At 39.8% G+C, this 17075-nt stretch overlaps 1 protein-coding gene across 8 annotated transcripts; it reads right to left on the bottom strand.

The window, feature by feature from the left end:
• Positions 1–2717: 2717 nt before the first annotated feature.
• On the bottom strand, positions 2718–16680 carry MACIR (macrophage immunometabolism regulator). 8 transcript variants are annotated; one of them, XM_034773895.1, is made up of 4 exons: positions 16563–16680; positions 10490–10695; positions 5425–5540; positions 2718–4040 (listed from the first exon to the last, which is right to left on the bottom strand). In XM_034773895.1, exons 3-4 carry the CDS (start codon positions 5434–5436, stop codon positions 3396–3398), a joined length of 657 nt encoding a protein of 218 aa, XP_034629786.1. In that variant the 5' UTR covers positions 5437–5540; positions 10490–10695; positions 16563–16680; the 3' UTR covers positions 2718–3395. The 8 variants fall into 8 exon arrangements, with proteins under 8 accessions (XP_034629786.1, XP_034629788.1, XP_034629783.1 ...); XM_034773897.1 differs by having other exon boundaries at positions 5449–5540; XM_034773892.1 differs by lacking the exon at positions 5425–5540.
• Between the last annotated feature and the right edge of the window lie 395 nt (positions 16681–17075).

Genomic DNA, 17075 nt, shown 5'->3' with positions numbered 1-17075 from the left:
TGTGGAAGCTTCAGCTAGTGCTGAAAGCTGAGACTTCCTCTCAAAGTGCCCCAACATGTGTGTTTTGTATATCATACTCACTACACCTAGTCACTTCTGGGTGAAATTCAAGATGCTTAAGATAGTCTTTAAAGCTCTGAATGGTCTCCAACAGTTCTTTAAAAGGTTGCCTCCTTCCTTATGTGCTGCTAGGGTGACCAGATGTCCCGATTTTATAGGGACAGTCCCGATATTTGGGGCTTTTTCATATATAGGCTCCTATTACCCTCCCACCCCAGTCCCGATTTTTCACACTTGCTATCTGGTCACCCTATGTGCTGCTGCTACACTTGAGGTCTGCTTAAGTGGGTCTGCTTTTGAAATCTGATTTCTGAGGTCAGTAGCAGGAGAGTCTCAGTTGAGCCTCAGAAATTGGGGTGAACTCCTGAATCCATCGGGGTCACTGACAAACCTCCACTGATTTCAGTGAGGCCAGGACCTCAACCTCTGTCTGCTACAGCCAGCTGCAAATGTTTTGGTTTGATTAGGCTTTTGAGTAAACTATTTTTTAAATATGTATGTATCTCTTTTGCCTGGTTGGTTGATATCTTGAATCAAATTGGAATTTAGGAAGGGAAAAGCTGAATTCTGAGCTGTTTTTAATTATTTCCTATAGCAGCTATTAGTCTGCACACTATGTATCAGAATTTGTATGTATGTATTTAAACACCAATTTACTTCCCTGAATATGCTAAGTCAACTCTGCTTTAGTGAAACCATTGTTTCTCTAAGCTTCACAAAGCCCTATAATACTCCCAAGAATTTAAGGCTGGTCTCAGTACACCAGTAAGTTAGCCATGCATTCATAGTTTATCATGAAGTTACTTTTGTTTTGCTGGCCCTGCACAAGGCAGAAATAAGTCTCATATTACCACCCTTTTGGCTCTGCTCTTGTTTGTACTGCTACAGAAGAGATTTTGCCCACTCAAAGATTCTTTTTGCAATGATAGGTTATTATAGACTGAAGCTCTATATTCAAGATACGAAAGTGAGATCCTCACAGGTTGATTCAGAATTGTTCAGATTCCATTTCAATGCATTTTTAGAGTTTAAGGACCTTAGTGCCAGATACTGCACCAGGAAAGCAAGAAGACAGCAATAGATTTCACTGGGCTGAGATTTTGCTTTCTTGTAAATGTAAGAGCCACTTTATATGCCCTGAAACCTTGACTGAGAGTTTCATTGGTTGAAAGGATTCTCAAAGCATCAGACATTCAATTATGTATGTACAAAGGCATGTGCAATTGCATGCCTAATTGGCATACACCATTATCATGAATAAGCATACATCTGTTGTTTGCATGAGCAAAGGGACAGTTAGATGCATGCACTGACTTAATATTTCACATTGGCATTTGGCCACACACATCCCTGCCAGCCTGCATGTGTAGCATACAACTGCAGCAACAGCATGGACAAAAGTGTACTTACAATTGCACATATGACTTTCTGAAAATCAGCCCTCAGGGAGTCTAAATGCTTCATGCAGTCCCAAGCGAATACAGGACTTACGGTTTTGAAACACTTATCCGTCAGTGTCCTCCCATTTTCTGCACATCAAAGCACTACACAACAATATATTTACATCACCCTTTTATTTCATAGCCAGAAATACAGTTTCATAGGGTAAAAATCAATAAATAGTGATGTTTAATCATTAAACATAAAACCCATCTCTCTTTGGCATCTGACAGTATTCTGTTTGTGAAACTAGAGACTATATAGGAATAGTTTAGAGATCATTCTTCAATACAATAAGTTTACAGAGGTGCAGTTTACTTTAAAGTATACATCAGCTGTAAAGATTCGTAACATACCTTTAAAAAAATAAATAAATAAATAAAAATAATCAACCAAACCAGTAGAATGCAAACTATCCACAGGCTCTTTACTGTAGCCAAATACAACTGTGGAGTAAGTGAAAGAATGACAAGAATTCTTGTTTTTCCACAACGCACACTCTGCACTAGTGCTTTCCATTCTTTCTGAAGAAAATCAGAATTGTGCCAGGAATGACTGACCAATTAAAAATAATTTCTACTTCATATACATGGTGCTTATTTAAATCTTTAACTTCTAAATAACTTGCTGAGCAAAAACAAGCATGGTTGCACACTGCGTCAGTAATAACTTGCACCTTTAAAAAAAGACAGAATGAAAAATAGTACTTTTCCAAAGGCAAGCTATATATATTTTCCAAATATATTTAAGTCTGCAATAGTTAAAATTGCATTTCCTATCATGGTTGGACATGATTTCTTAAGCAACAAATTAAGCCAGTGCATTTGATATAAATTGTTAAATCCAGATTCAGCACTTCAAGGCTGCTATAAAAGCACTGTACCTACGCCTTCAACCCAATTCAGGCATCTGGATTTTTAATTTTTAAAAGTGTTCGGTGCTGCAAATAACTGGAATTTCCAGTGCAGTGCTAAAGGTGTGTTTTTAACACCTTCCATAAGTACATATGTAATATAAATTATGATTTACAAATCAAAAATTTCATTCAATACTACTTTCTGATGTAGACATTCTAATCTATATATTGGAATCTAAAGTGGGTCCTTTTTTATATATCAAGACAATGTAAAACCCCCAACATTTATTACATTAAATCCTCTTAAAATGTAATGAAAATATTTACTTCCAGAATGGTTCTTTTTTTTTTTTTTAATATTCCAAATACTTATTTAACTAAAGTTTTTAAAACAGAGAAAGAAAGAAGAAAAGCAACTATTCCCATGTGCAACTAAAAAATAACTGTTCAATAATTTTAAGTAAAAATAAACCTTTGTTCATTTGCATCAGTGAAACTTTTTTCTAGCGCAGGCCCAGTTTCAAAATGTTTAAACTCGATTGTTTTAAATAACAAGTGGTCCAATTCAGCCAGGTTCACATTCTTTTCTGTAATACAACAAACCATTACCATACATACATTTTATTGTAAAGTACAGAAAATAACAAAAGGAAAACTTGATGCTTATTCAACAGCAACTTCCAATAGCAAGCCAAATTAGCAACAACTAAGTAGACACCATCACCAATTTCTGAGTGTCAAATCACTGTAAATACTAGATACCTGTACAAAAGCCTTTTCTTTGTTAAAAAGCGTCCCAAAGAAATGTCCACCAATTGCAGTCAGATTTTCTTCAGAAGTTAATCTCTCTGAAAAGATTTTTTCCTCCAAATATTTGAGACATTTTGAGTGTTCAAAATTGTATTCAATAAATAAAGTTCTGATAACACTTAGCTGATACAACCACCTACAATGTGGACAGTCATGTACATAGTCCAACAGTGGATATTTGCAGCAATGAAGAAATTACCAGGAGTTGGCTTTATTTCCACATGGTAGTTCATGTGTTGTTTCTAGCAAACATACGGTCCCCTCTTAGGGTAAGGTGCTGGAGCTGGTATTGTAACACTTCTGTGTCAGCAGGTTCTTTGATGTTCATTTTGTCTAAATTGAGGTAGTCCAGGGATTTAGAGTGAGCCCTCTTACCTTTGAGGAGACAAAGAGGCAGAGGACCATGAAGTGCCTTATAGGGTTCATATGGTAAAGCCTTAGTGCATTTATCCCCTGAGCTGGGCATCCGTCTTCTCCTCCTTCCATTTACAGCTGGGATCTCATATGGCTGGTAGTATCTACTTCTAGCTTTGTACAACCGTGAGGAACGTGTAAGTCCTGAATCAAGTTGTTTGGAGCGCACGGTGGGCACAGCTTCCACTTTATTTTCCTCACTTCCTGTACACTTCTGGGCTAATTTCAAGAGCTCCTCACCAGTTGTGAAGCCAACCAAGTAGTTAGAATCCATGTGAAGGATCTGATAACCTGAAACAGTCCGTCGCATAGGAGAGCATGGGGTGCTGGAGCATCGAGGTTTCTCTGCTTCCACTTTGCCTGTGGAACTCACCTCTGCAATAGGTAAGGGAAGCGTAGCTATGGTAGTTCTGGTCTCTCCATTTATGTCAACTTCCATTTTAAATACAACTCTACTCTCCTAAAAATAAAAACAGAGCTGAATTAGAAATACAAAAAACACTTATGAAGCCTTCAGATGAGCAGGATTATCTCAGAAAGCGTATGGCTCCTAAATTTACTTGGGTCAGAAAATGCAGGCAGTACCTCTCTCTCCAGTCTTATATCTCATTCTACAAAGTGTCTTACAACAAGGAATCAACTGCTCTTCATTTGTATCTCTCAGAATTACTTGGCCAGTTTTAACTAAGAATGCCACAAAATGCTCAGTTTCAATACAAAAACTTGTGTTGCTTGTCTGTGAACACAGCATTCAATCTAATCAAGTACAGGCAGTTCATTTCGTATGGTGCTATTTTTAACTGGACAAAGCACAATATAAATACTCTTTCCACTTCCTACACCTGAAATCTTTTAATCTGTTTGTTCTAAGTGTGTTACACTCCCTTTCTTCTAAGGCCAGCTTCACAACAACCCATTATTGCATGTAAGGTAATTTCCAGATACATCCAACCACAACAGGAAAATACTGGCGTGTAATCCTAGTAAATGCTTGAAAAATTTACCCAATAGCTACTTGCCCAAAGACTAGACCTATTAGCCAAGTCTGAATATACCTGTGAAGTCATGGTCTCCTCTCTCTACATCTGAAGAAATGAATCAGTTGTGTTTTAGGCCCTAGTCAGAGAGGCCTCCGGGCTGGTTAGATTAGCCCTTTTCATAGGTTGCCCCAAGCCCCCACTCAAAAGATTTAACAACTTTCTCCATGCAAAAGAACGAACTCCCAACTCACTCACATGTGATGCAATTATCCAAGTAAACCACCAACATATTTTAATATACCACATCACAAACATATATAACAGCAAGAAAATGCTATTGAACTGCACTTCCCAGAATATCACAAACTTAAAGTTAAGTTTCACACTCCATTCCAGCAACAGGAAGCATACACTTACAAGAAACTCCTCCAGTAAGACCAGGGTAGTACCAACGTTTTAGTTTTGTTCACCATTTTTAAAAAATACCCCTTTTAAACATGAGTTTGACCTTCAATTTTTCCTTACTCCACATCCTCTTCACCACTTAACCCACTCTCAACAGTATTACTTGTGGGTATTTGGTGTAGGAGTATGGTGTATTTGGAGGCAACAGGATGGTAAAGTGGGTGCTGGAAAGCTGGAATCCTTAGAGCAAACAGTTACGGCTGTGGTGTACAGTAGCAGCAGTGGAAAGGGTGGAGGGGTGGGTGGAGGGGTAGAGGTTATACACTGGTGAGCAACTAAATTTTCACATCCTTGCTTTTATGGTTGTGTTAGCAATTCTAACAGTTTCAAAAAGTGTTTTATTTCATTTCTTTTTAAATGGTTAAGCATTGAATGTAACATCAACATGCAAACCCATACTTCTTTCTTCATTTCCAGGCTCACCCAAACTTGGAATGATAACAGATGGCTATCTCAGGCCAATAAACTTCCAATGGTCCACCAAAAAGGAGCCTTCCTCTGTAGCTTTCCAGGTCCTAGGACATGAAAGAGAAAGGGAAACAGGCAGGCAAGCTCCCCAGAAAAGCATATAATTCTGAGCTCCATTACTGAACAACCCCTGGATCTGACAAACTTCCCCCAGTTTGCCACCTGGGGAACTATTTTATCACACTCTATGGGAAGTTTGCTACTGGTCTCGATTCTGAGGCTGAAGAGATTGGGGGTGAAGAGAGAATCAGAAATTGCAGTGGGAGGAATGAAGGAGGGTGACAGATGCAGTATTAACAAGCAACCATGCATACATCTGGAATCAGATTCCTAAACATCATGAGACTTAAAAAAAAAAAGATCACACGATTAAGAGAAAAATTATGTTGTTCAAACATCAGAAGGCAGAGGAAAATGTAACGGGGAGTTTCCTCATCCACAATTTGTGCACAATATCTCAGATTCAAAATTCAACCTTAAATGCAAATTTAAGACTGCCTCATGTTTGCTTGGAGGGAGAAAGCCACTTACCCTCTTCTAAGTGGTAAAGCTGCCATTATAGCCTTCCACATTCCCTTCCCGATCAGAACAGTGACCATCTCAGTCTTCTGTTCCATTCGTGCCCCTCTCCCATATTTGTCCTCCCTTCCCCCTCATCTCCTATCCCTCATTCTTCCTTATGTGCCCACATCCGTCTCCTGCCTCTCAGATTCTCCTCCACACATTCCACCATTCCCATTGCCCACCACATTCCCCTGGACACAAACACTCCTCCAGTTTCCCTTCCTGCTCTTGGATTTTACCTCCTCGATATCAACTGTTCCTCACAATACCTCCCTCTGTCTCCTCCTTCCCTAAAGGCAGCCTGGCTAGTTGCCATTGGGATCAACAGAAGGAATTGGCCATCTTTGCTAGGGGAAGCCAAAGCTTCCTCCTGCCCAAACTGTAAAGAATTAGAGGCCATTTTAGCCTGAAGCCAGCCTGTGGCCTCGGTCCTATGTTAACAACAATGGGACATGGCAGCCATTTTGAAGCAATTTCTTTATGAGTTTCTCTGGAGGAGATTTTACTCACCAGCCCTTGACAAATAAACTTTCAGTTATGAAGAAAAAGTGAATAAAAAAAATTCCTTTAACCCTAAATACTTCTTTTAATCAACTACCTATAGTACTGGACCTACTCAAGATTAATCTCTACCAATTTTGTGTAGACTTAAACTCTTGTTTTAAAGATATGATGATGACATAACATGAAAATCATGATAAATTTCTGCCAAAAATCCAACTTGAAACATTTCCTATTAAAAGGATATTATGCAAAAATCTAACAAACCCGACACAGAAGATTCAAAGGGCGTAAAAACAAACATTGAAATTTCAATCTGAAACGCCACCTACAGAAAATAAAAATAGAAATTGATGGCCCCAGTTTAAGCTTAAGTATGTAATTTAATTATGGAGTCAATCCAATTAATAATGGAAGTAACTGGCATTTCCTGTCACATGCATCTTTGCCTCCCTATCTAGGCACCAAGACAATACAGACAGTAAAGAATGCTGAGCTATTACAGTCAGAGGTATTCATGCCTTGCAGTTCTTCATGTTAAATTGTAATTTCTATAACATCAAGACCAAGGTTATTGGAGGGGCAGTATGGGAAAGCTTGCACCAAAACTTTTGAGCTATCCTGGGCCTCCAGCCAGAGAACTTCAACATCTAGCAGTGTCAGATCTTTAACTTTGATGTTTTATCCTCCCCTACCATAAAGCAAAGCTATAATTAGAAATATTTTTGATAATACCTTTTAGAAAGATTCAGCAGTTTTCTTAAAAGACACTGCACAAGTATCAAAAAAAAGGTTATAAAATACTAAAGGAGTTCCTAACTTTCCTGCATTATTTCATACCCATATAAATGATTAAAACCACCAAAAACTACTTTTTGTATTGGTGTTTTTACACCTTCTCTAAAAAAATGTAAATTATTTATCTAAAATAAAACTAAAAGAAAGGCATTGTACTTTACACTTAAACCCTGAAGGCTGGAAATCAAACAGAACAAAAAACAAAAGGCTTTATTACATCAAGTACTCTTTCACTATTAAGTTTAATTCACTTCAGTTCAAAATATGGTGTCTCCTGCTACAAAACAGGAAGAAGAAAAGCAGCATCCCATAGAGAGTTTAATTGGGGGGAAAAAAAAGACCAGGATGGTCTTTATAGGAACAATAAAGTCTCTTGAGGGCCAAAAGAGGCATCATACAGCGTGCAGACAAGAACATCCCCAAAACCATCAATGTTCCACGTCTAGCACTGAAGTTTCAAAATGCAACACAATTTGTACTGTGTCTCTATGATGTTGTAGTGAAAAGCTCTAAAAATAGATTGCAGAGGAACTGGGAAACATTTGAAAGGGATGGGTAGTATCTGAAAAAACAGAGTAGGTATGTTTAAGGGGAACAACTAGGACTAGATGAATATTAGAAACTTCACGGGGAGGGAAATGCTAATTACTGAAAGAAAGGATCCTGTTGTTAAGGACCAGCACTGAAACTCAGATGTGTGTTCAGCTCTGCCATAGAGTTCACATGATACTTTGGGAAGTCATTTAGTTTCATTGTGGCTTATTTTCCCCACCTGTTAAAAAAAGTAAGAATATACTTTCTTATCTCAGAAGGAATGGTATGAGGAGCAAATTATTAATGTTTCTGAGGTGCTCAGATTCTGTGGCGACAGGGAATCACAAGTACCCAGAATCTAGGTTCATTAAGAGTTTACTAGTTAGATAATTCTAATCTTTACCAGTATTGACTAGTGTGAAGGTGGTGACAGTGGAAGTAGGTCCTGATCACCCTCAATTCCCAATAAATTCACAGATGGCTGAGCATACATAGCACTTTGTAGGAAGTTATCAACAACTTGCAGAGTGGAATCATAAATCAGTTTGCCTAGTCCTCCTCGCCATTCTTTAAAGTTGAACTTTTACACTGAAGCAAAGAAAAAAGTTGAAGAAATGTGCCCAGTCAGGGTTTCTCAGTTTGCATTCTGATACTGAAGAAGACTTCTCTTCAGAGCCCAGGTCCTGAGTGAAGTCTGACACATCACAATACACTGTTATGGAAGCAATTCCAACTCAGCGTTCAGAATTAAGACTTTGCTGCAAAATCGAATGAGATTGGACTGCTGATCTAAGCTATTTCTTCAGACATGGTAAAGGATTATGGAATACATACCTAAAAGGTAAATGGATTATGCTAACCAATACTTAAATTCTCTCCATCTGCCATTTATTTAATAAAAATAATTTGATTTTACAACATCTTGATAAACTACAAATAATTTAACCACCACTTAACTGAAACTACACTTCACAAATATAAAAAACCAACAACAATAATTCAGATGGAATCCTCCCCCCCCCCCCCATCAGTTTAAACTTGATGTGGACCCAAACTTCTACTTTATGCAAAGGTTTTTTGAATGCATTGTGCATTCCTCTAATGCTGACAAAAACAGTCTACAGTTTCTGTCAATGAACCAAACAGATAATGTTATTTATGTGTCTTCTACTTCTTTACAAAGCCACTAAAGTATCAGGATGCTTCAGGAACAGTTCACAGGTATTTGTTTTTCACTTGCAAGACAGTTATCTTCCCATGATAGTAATTACCACTAAATAATCACTTGTCTTATACTAAGTCCTGGATTTAGTAATCTTACAGGCATGCTGCAAAGTCTTCTTTTCTCACAGGAATATGGGAAAGACCTGGTTCTTAAGGCTTGTCTACACATAGCATTTGTACCATTTTAATATCTGTTTAGAAATCAGCACAACCCCTCATGGGGAGGCAGTTATACAGTATAAAGGTGCTTACCATGATACAGTTTATTTCTGTAAACAGACTATCTACATTTGTGCTCATTGAATTATATATTCTAATCAGATAAAACGGATATAAAAATGTGACTAGACCAGGCCTTAGATTGGAGTGTTTGGAATTACAGCAGTCAAATTAGTTGCAGTCATACAGGTGGTTTGTTTGTGCAATCTGTAATATGATATCCAGTGAGACAACTGATGTTGGTGAAAAGAACAGGAGTACTTGTGGCACCTTAGAGACTAATACATTTATTTGAGCATAAGCTTTCGTGGGCATCCAAAGTAGTGAGCTGTAGCCCACGAAAGCTTATGCTCAAATAAATTTGTTAGTCTCTAAGGTGCCACAAGTACTCCTGTTCTTTTTGCGGATACACACTAACATGGCTGCTACTCTGAAACCTGATGTTGGTGAAGTTACTGCTGTTTGTTTTAAAGTAAAGGCTAATGCTTGGGATAGGCTTTGCACCTATAGCACCTTTCATCTGATGATGTCAAAACACTTTACAAAGGTGGTAAAATAGCAATAATTTACAGAGAAAATGAAGCACATAGATTAAGTTAACCTGCAAATCAACAATCCAGTCAGGAATAGAGCCCAGGTCTGCCCCCTAGTCACTTGCTTTAATTACTAACTATCGTGATTTTATTAGATTATTAAAAATCATTCACTTTGTTATGTGTATAGTTTGTCTTTGTGCCCCTCCCCTGTGTGTGTGTGTGTGGGGGGGTAGTTCTATGGATGATCCAGGATCAAAACTAAAAGTATACAGACGATTGCCCTGGTCTCCCTGACTGTAAAATGCTCTCATATTGTTGACTGGTTGAGAAGTGCCACCTCCACTGAGGATAATGGTTCATTTTGGAGAATTGAGAGGAACAATCAGCTCAGCAAACCTTGTCAAATTAACTTTCTCTGTTCGGTTTTTGTTTGGGGTTTGATTTTGGTTCTTTTGTAACAAATGTTACATTTCTGTGCTCCAACCCTCAAACAAGTCCTTATAATCACACACTCAGACTCAGCACATTTATCGGCTTTCCAAAAACAATAATAAAAGCAAATAGCCTTTACACGTTTTCCTTTCTGGAGACTAATTTGGCAGCTGTCTATTAGCACTCACGTAGGACCATGAAGACATCCAACTCATACAGTTCTTTAAATGGAACCAAAGACACAGATGAAGCGGGGTGATGCACAGAAGGTACTGTAGTCAGTATATGCCAAATCAGTACAAAAAGCTAAGCCACTGTGTTCAGAAATCTCTTCAATTTGGCCGAAGTCCCTGCAGCCAATTTGTCCAAAAAGAGATTCAGGCCAAGGGGTCAACTGCATCAGATAAAGAAATTAAAGAGAAAAACATCAGTAATAATTTTACAGTCCTTGAACCTACCACTTCACTTTAATATTCGTATTTTTAAAAACATCCTGAAAAAAAGGAATTTATATGTGTAATATACTGTAAAAGTATGGTCATAGAAGGGGAGATTTCATTCTTTGCTCATTTATTTTAATACTTTAAGTGCTTTATATAAAAATAATATACATCACATGAACTTTATTTCTCTTGAACTTCACGAAAGAATGTTGCAAAGTCACTTTGGTATGTTTAACACACATGGCTGTGACAACTGAAGGTCAAAGTAGCCCAAACAGATTCTGTATGTTGACACTCTCTGCAAAATACTATAATCTTGTGTCAAGGAAATAACTGTCTTACATATTTGCTAAATGAGAAAAATAAAATGCAGATTGTGCACTTTATAATCTTTAAGGCAAATTTATATATGTGTAATATTTTGTATATGTATGATAGTTACTATATATATAGATTGCACACACAATATGTATGATGTGGAAATTCCAGTTTGTCACTAAATCCCCTGATGGAATTATATACTTGTATAACAATTGTTTATTTTTGTCTGAAAGGATTATTACCATTATAGAGCTCAATAAGTATCCTATAGTACACACAAGGCAAAGCTGAACCACATAGCTGAAAGAAATAAAGTTCACCCAAAATAAACCCACAAGAGATGCCACTGTACACCTTCCAGAAGACCTTGAGAAGAAGCAGGCATATTAATTTTCCTGCTTGGTTCCACATCCTACAGACCAAATATAAACATTTCTCAAAAACAGGTACAATTGAAACCACACAAATACAACTAATTGAGGAACTGTATTTCTGAATGCACTTAATAATTATTAGTCTTCATCATCTCAACTTAATGCCACAAATTACAGTGCTGAATACTCTATTCATGCAAATCTGTAACCAGCTTGGGTAGAGTGCCCAGCCAAATTAAGATTCAAATATTTACTCACCTTCAGAATAAGAGGCACTATAACTGTTTCAAATTATATTTTGTTTTAGGGTCCTATTTAAAACTCAACAATATAATGATTACATTAGGACAGATGGTGGTGAAGTGCAGAGTAAAAAATTTCATAGTATGTAACTCAGTTGCAATAAGCTATTTGTTTGTACTTTTGACTCAGAAGTTGAAAACAGTATTCAGAGGTGCTGAGTCAAAATTAAAAACAGCACAGGATGACAAAAAAAGAGGACATTAAGATGCCAGTACTTTATTCATTCATTTTATAACATTATCCATAATGTTAGTAAAATAGTACTGCCATTAGGAATTCTTCTATCAGTACACAGGTTCTGGAAAAACATCTTGTGGTGCAGTTCACAGTAAGCTTAACATTTCAAGATCCTTTTCAAGAAAAATGACCTACCCAGAAATGAAAATGTCCCAGATGGTAAAGGTGGGGGGAAATACACAAAGTTTATATTATCTTATCGAAAGGGAAATGCCCATAACTCTTTCAGCCTCAGAAAGGCTACTGGTATAAGATTCTCATCTGTGAGAAAACAGACTCCAAAGAACTGAAATGAGGTATCCAACAGCAGATGGGATCCACAATTGTCAGACATCTCTTTCCTAAGCAGGCAGACCCTGTATTCTGGGGGGTGGGGATATATCACAGGACTATCAAACTAGAGAGAAAACTTCAGAGATAAAAATACCCATAAATTGCACAAATTGTTCGAAATATACAGAAATATACAGACAAAGCAAACAGCTTAGAAGAAAAACTGAAATGTTATCTTATGAGAGAAAAAATATTCAGATTGGAAAGAAATAAAATATAACATAGATAGCTCTGCAAAAAGAGGCATAAGGAACCAGAAGTAAACAGACCCTGGCGACTACCAAGGATGGAAAAAATCTGAAGAAGAAAAACAGAAGCCACCTGAGAGTAAAGTCCCAGATGGTTGGGCGAGAATCAAAAGATGTAACTGAAGTCAAACTGAACTTATTATTCAAGTGCAACAATTTTATCTAAAGCTGTGAAGTACTATAATCAACATGACAAGGAAAAATGGCAGCTCTCAAAAGGCAAGAGAAGTTGCAGTCACAGGTGAAGTAGCAAAGCCCTTTAAAGAAATGAAGGGAAAAGTTGCACTGAATGATTGGAGCATCAGTTACAATGTGATTCAGACAAACACTAGGAAAGACAAACAGATTTATTTGGGCATGAGCTTTCGTGAGTAAGAACCTCACTTCATTTTTTACTCATGAAAGCTCATGCCCAAATAAATCTGTTAGTCTTTAAGGTGCCACCAGACTCCTTGTTGTTTTTGTAGATACAGACTAACACGGCTACCCCCTGATAAGGGTCCCAATGCTTTGTTAGTGGAGTGAGCGTCCCGGTTAATTACCCTATTCCAATTTCAAATAGATTTCTGCCTCAGATGACCCATAATCTGTGGGTACATAATCCTTTTAATTTTGCTTCTTTTCAAACACATTCCCATATGCTTCCAAATGCTGAAAGCTATAAATGCTCTTTACTCATTTATACACGTGTAATGTGAGTTCAAGATAAAAGACTATTAAAAGCCAAATTGCACTTGTTTATACACCAGACTTGCTTCAAATTTACTGTTAATGTCACCAGACAACTGAACTGAGTATTAGCAACCAGTCAGTCCATCCATCTTTATCGTAAAAGCAAGTGTCTGTGTCTGATTGTTTAAGCCTGGTGGCCAAGTAAGCAGCATATGGCTGTTCAAAGGAGAAAAGATAAGAGCCATGCTACAATGTCAGTAGTGCTATGCAAAAATTTAATTTCAGTGATCAAATAACTGTTGTAAAGGCTGTTGCCTCATATCCTTTCTCCATCTCAAAATGATTGAAAAGTACCACCTCTGTACTTATTAACCTCATAACCCCTTCTAGTCTAGCAAAACACAACAGACCAAACAATAATCCAGCAAAACAACTGAGCAGCTAAGTGAGCAGAGTATATGCTTTAAAATACACTGAGAGCAGCACTGCACATGAAACTGGAAAAGGAAAGAAATCCCATTAAGGAAGGGGACCCTGATTTACATACACTATCCCAGATGGGGGGAAAAAAAAAAAAAAAAAAAAGGGTGTCTTTTTCATCATGGTGAAGACAACTTGTGTGTCAGCTCTCCTGTCAGTAACTTATACTCCCCTTCTGGGGTAAATCATCAGTCTCTCACTCTCATAGAGAGTCCCACTGTGTTCAACCGATGGCAGAATAGAAGACATTCAACCACTGCCAGAGGTAGAAGGTCATCGTCACAGCACATCAACCAGCTTCCCCTCTGCAACTGCACATCCCTCTGCAATTACTAACCAAATGTTTCCTATTCATATCTGTATAACTGCAGTTCTCTACCTTCAATTCACTACCATATGCAGCTATTTAAATATATACACAACTATGTGAGTGTCTGCTTAAGGTAAGGTTATGCATGTAATCTCAAACATATTAGTACACATCACATGCAATAAACACGTCTCTATATATTAAACAGATGCAATGGTATATAAACATATATCTACATAGAAGTAGAGTGTGAGTTTATAAATAGACTATAAATAACAGAAACTAAAGCTATACAATAAGCTCTTATCAGCAGAAACACGGTTTTCCTACATATTTGTTGAGCACTTGTAACAATGTGCACCATACCCTGACTGGGGCCTCTGGGCACTACTACAATATAAATATTGCTGAGGGAGAGGGAGCAGAGCAGGCCTGAGAGACACATCACTCTGTCAAACCAGAAACAGCTTGCCAGCTAATATATTTGACTATGTAAATACTGTGGTGGGTGTGGGTGTTGCATAAACACACTAGAGGTGTGCCATATAGACGCTATACAAGATGCACTATATATCTCCATTCAAAATTTTTGTTAACTGAAAGTTAAATGCAGAATATAAATCCTAAACAACTATTTTAAGACAAAGTTACCTATAGAAATATGGATAATGGTGAACTTTACTACTTCTAGACTGAATGGTCTGAGGTTGGAGTTCAGGTTCTACATCTGAGTGAAACTTGGAAGAACTGGATGATGAGCACTGTGGTTGGTTATATGTGGAAAATTAAAAGGAATTTGTTGTGGTGCTGCAGAGTCTGACATGGATGGTGAGATCAATGAGCCAAGCCGGGTGCTAAGTTTATGGATGATTTCATAGGGTTTTAGTGATTGCATTGATAGGAAATGCACTTCAGCAACCTTCATTAAGTTAAAGTTTTTAATATGAACATTTCCCAGGTTTCTGAAGATGGGTAAGCATAGAGATCTATGTTAAATAGATTATTTCTCTCCTAAACCCTCTCTAATCTTAAAAGCCCCACTGCTCTGCCATGCCCTTCCACTCCCAGCCCCTGTCCCAATGCATTTTTTCAAAGTTTTTATATATTAACTGGGGGGAGCTGATCCCTATGTGAGGGAAATGGTGGTAATTGGGGGGAGAGGGGAGGGAAAGAGGCAAAGCAGGCCTAGAGAGAAACTCCACTTTGACACAGAACATGCCATAAAGGAGCTCATCTCCAGCCCCACTTCGCCCCTCATGCTATCCACAAGACAGGTGGGGGGATTCAGGGAGAAGCAGTGTTGTGTGAAAGAAGAGGGGTAAGGAGCATGCATGCACTATATAAATGGCTCTGAGCTGAAAGTGGAGACAAGTCTGTATTTGCAGAAGCACCAAGGGCTCCCAACCCACACAAAGCGCTGCTGCCCAGGATACAGGGGTAGCACCAACTAGGCTCCCTTCTCCAACCCTGCCACTGCACAATGTCACTTCAAACACTTCACATCCTCTACTGCCCAGCCTAATTCCATGGCTCAAGGATAATGAAAGCATATCTGAGGAATGGCTGAACAGCTTCAGAGAACTAGAGTAGCTAGTAGAATTTAACAGTCCCATTGACTTCTTTTACTGAAGCTAAATTAGGTTAAGAAGAATAAAGGTACAGTATTAGTTAGCTCTTTCTGCTCAAGATTAAAAGCATTAATCTATCCTCCTAACCCTGAGGTCTTGTGTGTGTGTATATATGGTCACAGATACTCTACAATCTCTGCTTTATATCACTGCACATCTTCTCTTGCGCACCACACAGTACACGGCACCGATGTTTTACAATGCACACACATGGTACAACTACAGGACCCTGCATACACCCCCCACACACACACACAATACAACACTGTACAGTATATTGCTATGCATGCACACACCCTATTTCAACACTACACACTACAGCACTGCTTATATACCACACTGACTCTGAGCACTGCACAACATATTCTCCATCCAATGCTGTTCGGTGACCCCTATCATCACGCACCCTGCAGCTATGCCACAGCGAGGCGCTCCAGCGAGCCGGGAGTGTATAGCACCCCACGCACACGCATTGTATACCATCCACCAGCTGGAACACGTGTCCCCTGACTCAGTGCCAATTTCGTGCCAAACTGAAGCGACAGCCCTGCCTCCGCACGCTACAGGCCCCAGGCACTGGGCAACCCCCTGCCCCGCACACCAGGGGCAGCGGCGTCACCCACCGCCCTGGGCCGCGCAGCTCACGCCCAGCGCGCAGGCGGCACCCAGCTCCCCGCGGCTGCGCGCAGCCAGCCAGGGCGACGCCGCCTATGCAGCCGGTTCTCCCGCTCCAGAGCCAGCTCACCCCTCCCCGCTGGCACTGGAGGGCGGCGATGGGAGGGGGGCGCCCTCCCTGCACCAGCAGGGCCCTTGGGGAGAAAGGAGCCGGCCCGGCTGCGGCGGGCTCGGCCGGCCTTGCCCAGGCTGTCAGCGAGCGGGATCGGCCGCAGCGCCCCATCCCCTCGCTCCTACCTGGGGTCCAGGGCGCCGGGGCCCGGTTGGCAGCGGTGCTGGAGAAGGAGGCAGCCAGCGCGCGCAAGAGACACAGAGACGCCGCGGAGTCCCGCCCCGCTCCGCCCCCAGATCACACGGGCCCGGGGCGGGGACTCGGGGGGCAGGGCGCCAGCTCCGTGCGCTGCGTGCAAGGGGCCCCTCCTGGCGCTTCAGACAGCCCCCGTTACACACAGGATTGGCGGCGTAAGGGGCTGGCCAGAACGCCTGGGATCGACCCTGGGGAAGCGGGCTTATCCTGAATCTCCCCTCCCCACTTTCACTGCTTGAATTAGCAACCCTGCAAGCGACGTAAATTACACGGACCTAAACGCTGGTGTGCACAGCGCTATATCAGTGGGAGCGCTTCTCCCACCGACACACATGAGGCTGAGATACACTATCGCTTCAATCGATTTAACCTACCTCAGGGGTGTGCATACCCCTGAGCAAGGTAAATTACATCGACTTAAAGCAGTGTTCACACTGCGCTAT

Source organism: Trachemys scripta, chromosome 6, assembly GCF_013100865.1.
Source record: "Trachemys scripta elegans isolate TJP31775 chromosome 6, CAS_Tse_1.0, whole genome shotgun sequence".
Lineage (NCBI taxonomy): Eukaryota > Metazoa > Chordata > Testudines > Emydidae > Trachemys > Trachemys scripta.
Note: the sequence above shows the minus strand (reverse complement) of the source record. Positions and strands in the feature narration are given on the sequence as shown.

Excerpts from the sequence above, each read along its gene's own strand:
- MACIR (XM_034773892.1), bottom strand. The coding sequence starts at position 10,516 with ATGAGTTGGATGTCTTCATGGTCCTAC. Across the intron at positions 4,041-10,489 it reads GGATGTCTTCATGGTCCTAC|GAGAGTAGAGTTGTATTTAA; the intron begins GTGAGTGCTAAT and ends TTTTATTTTTAG.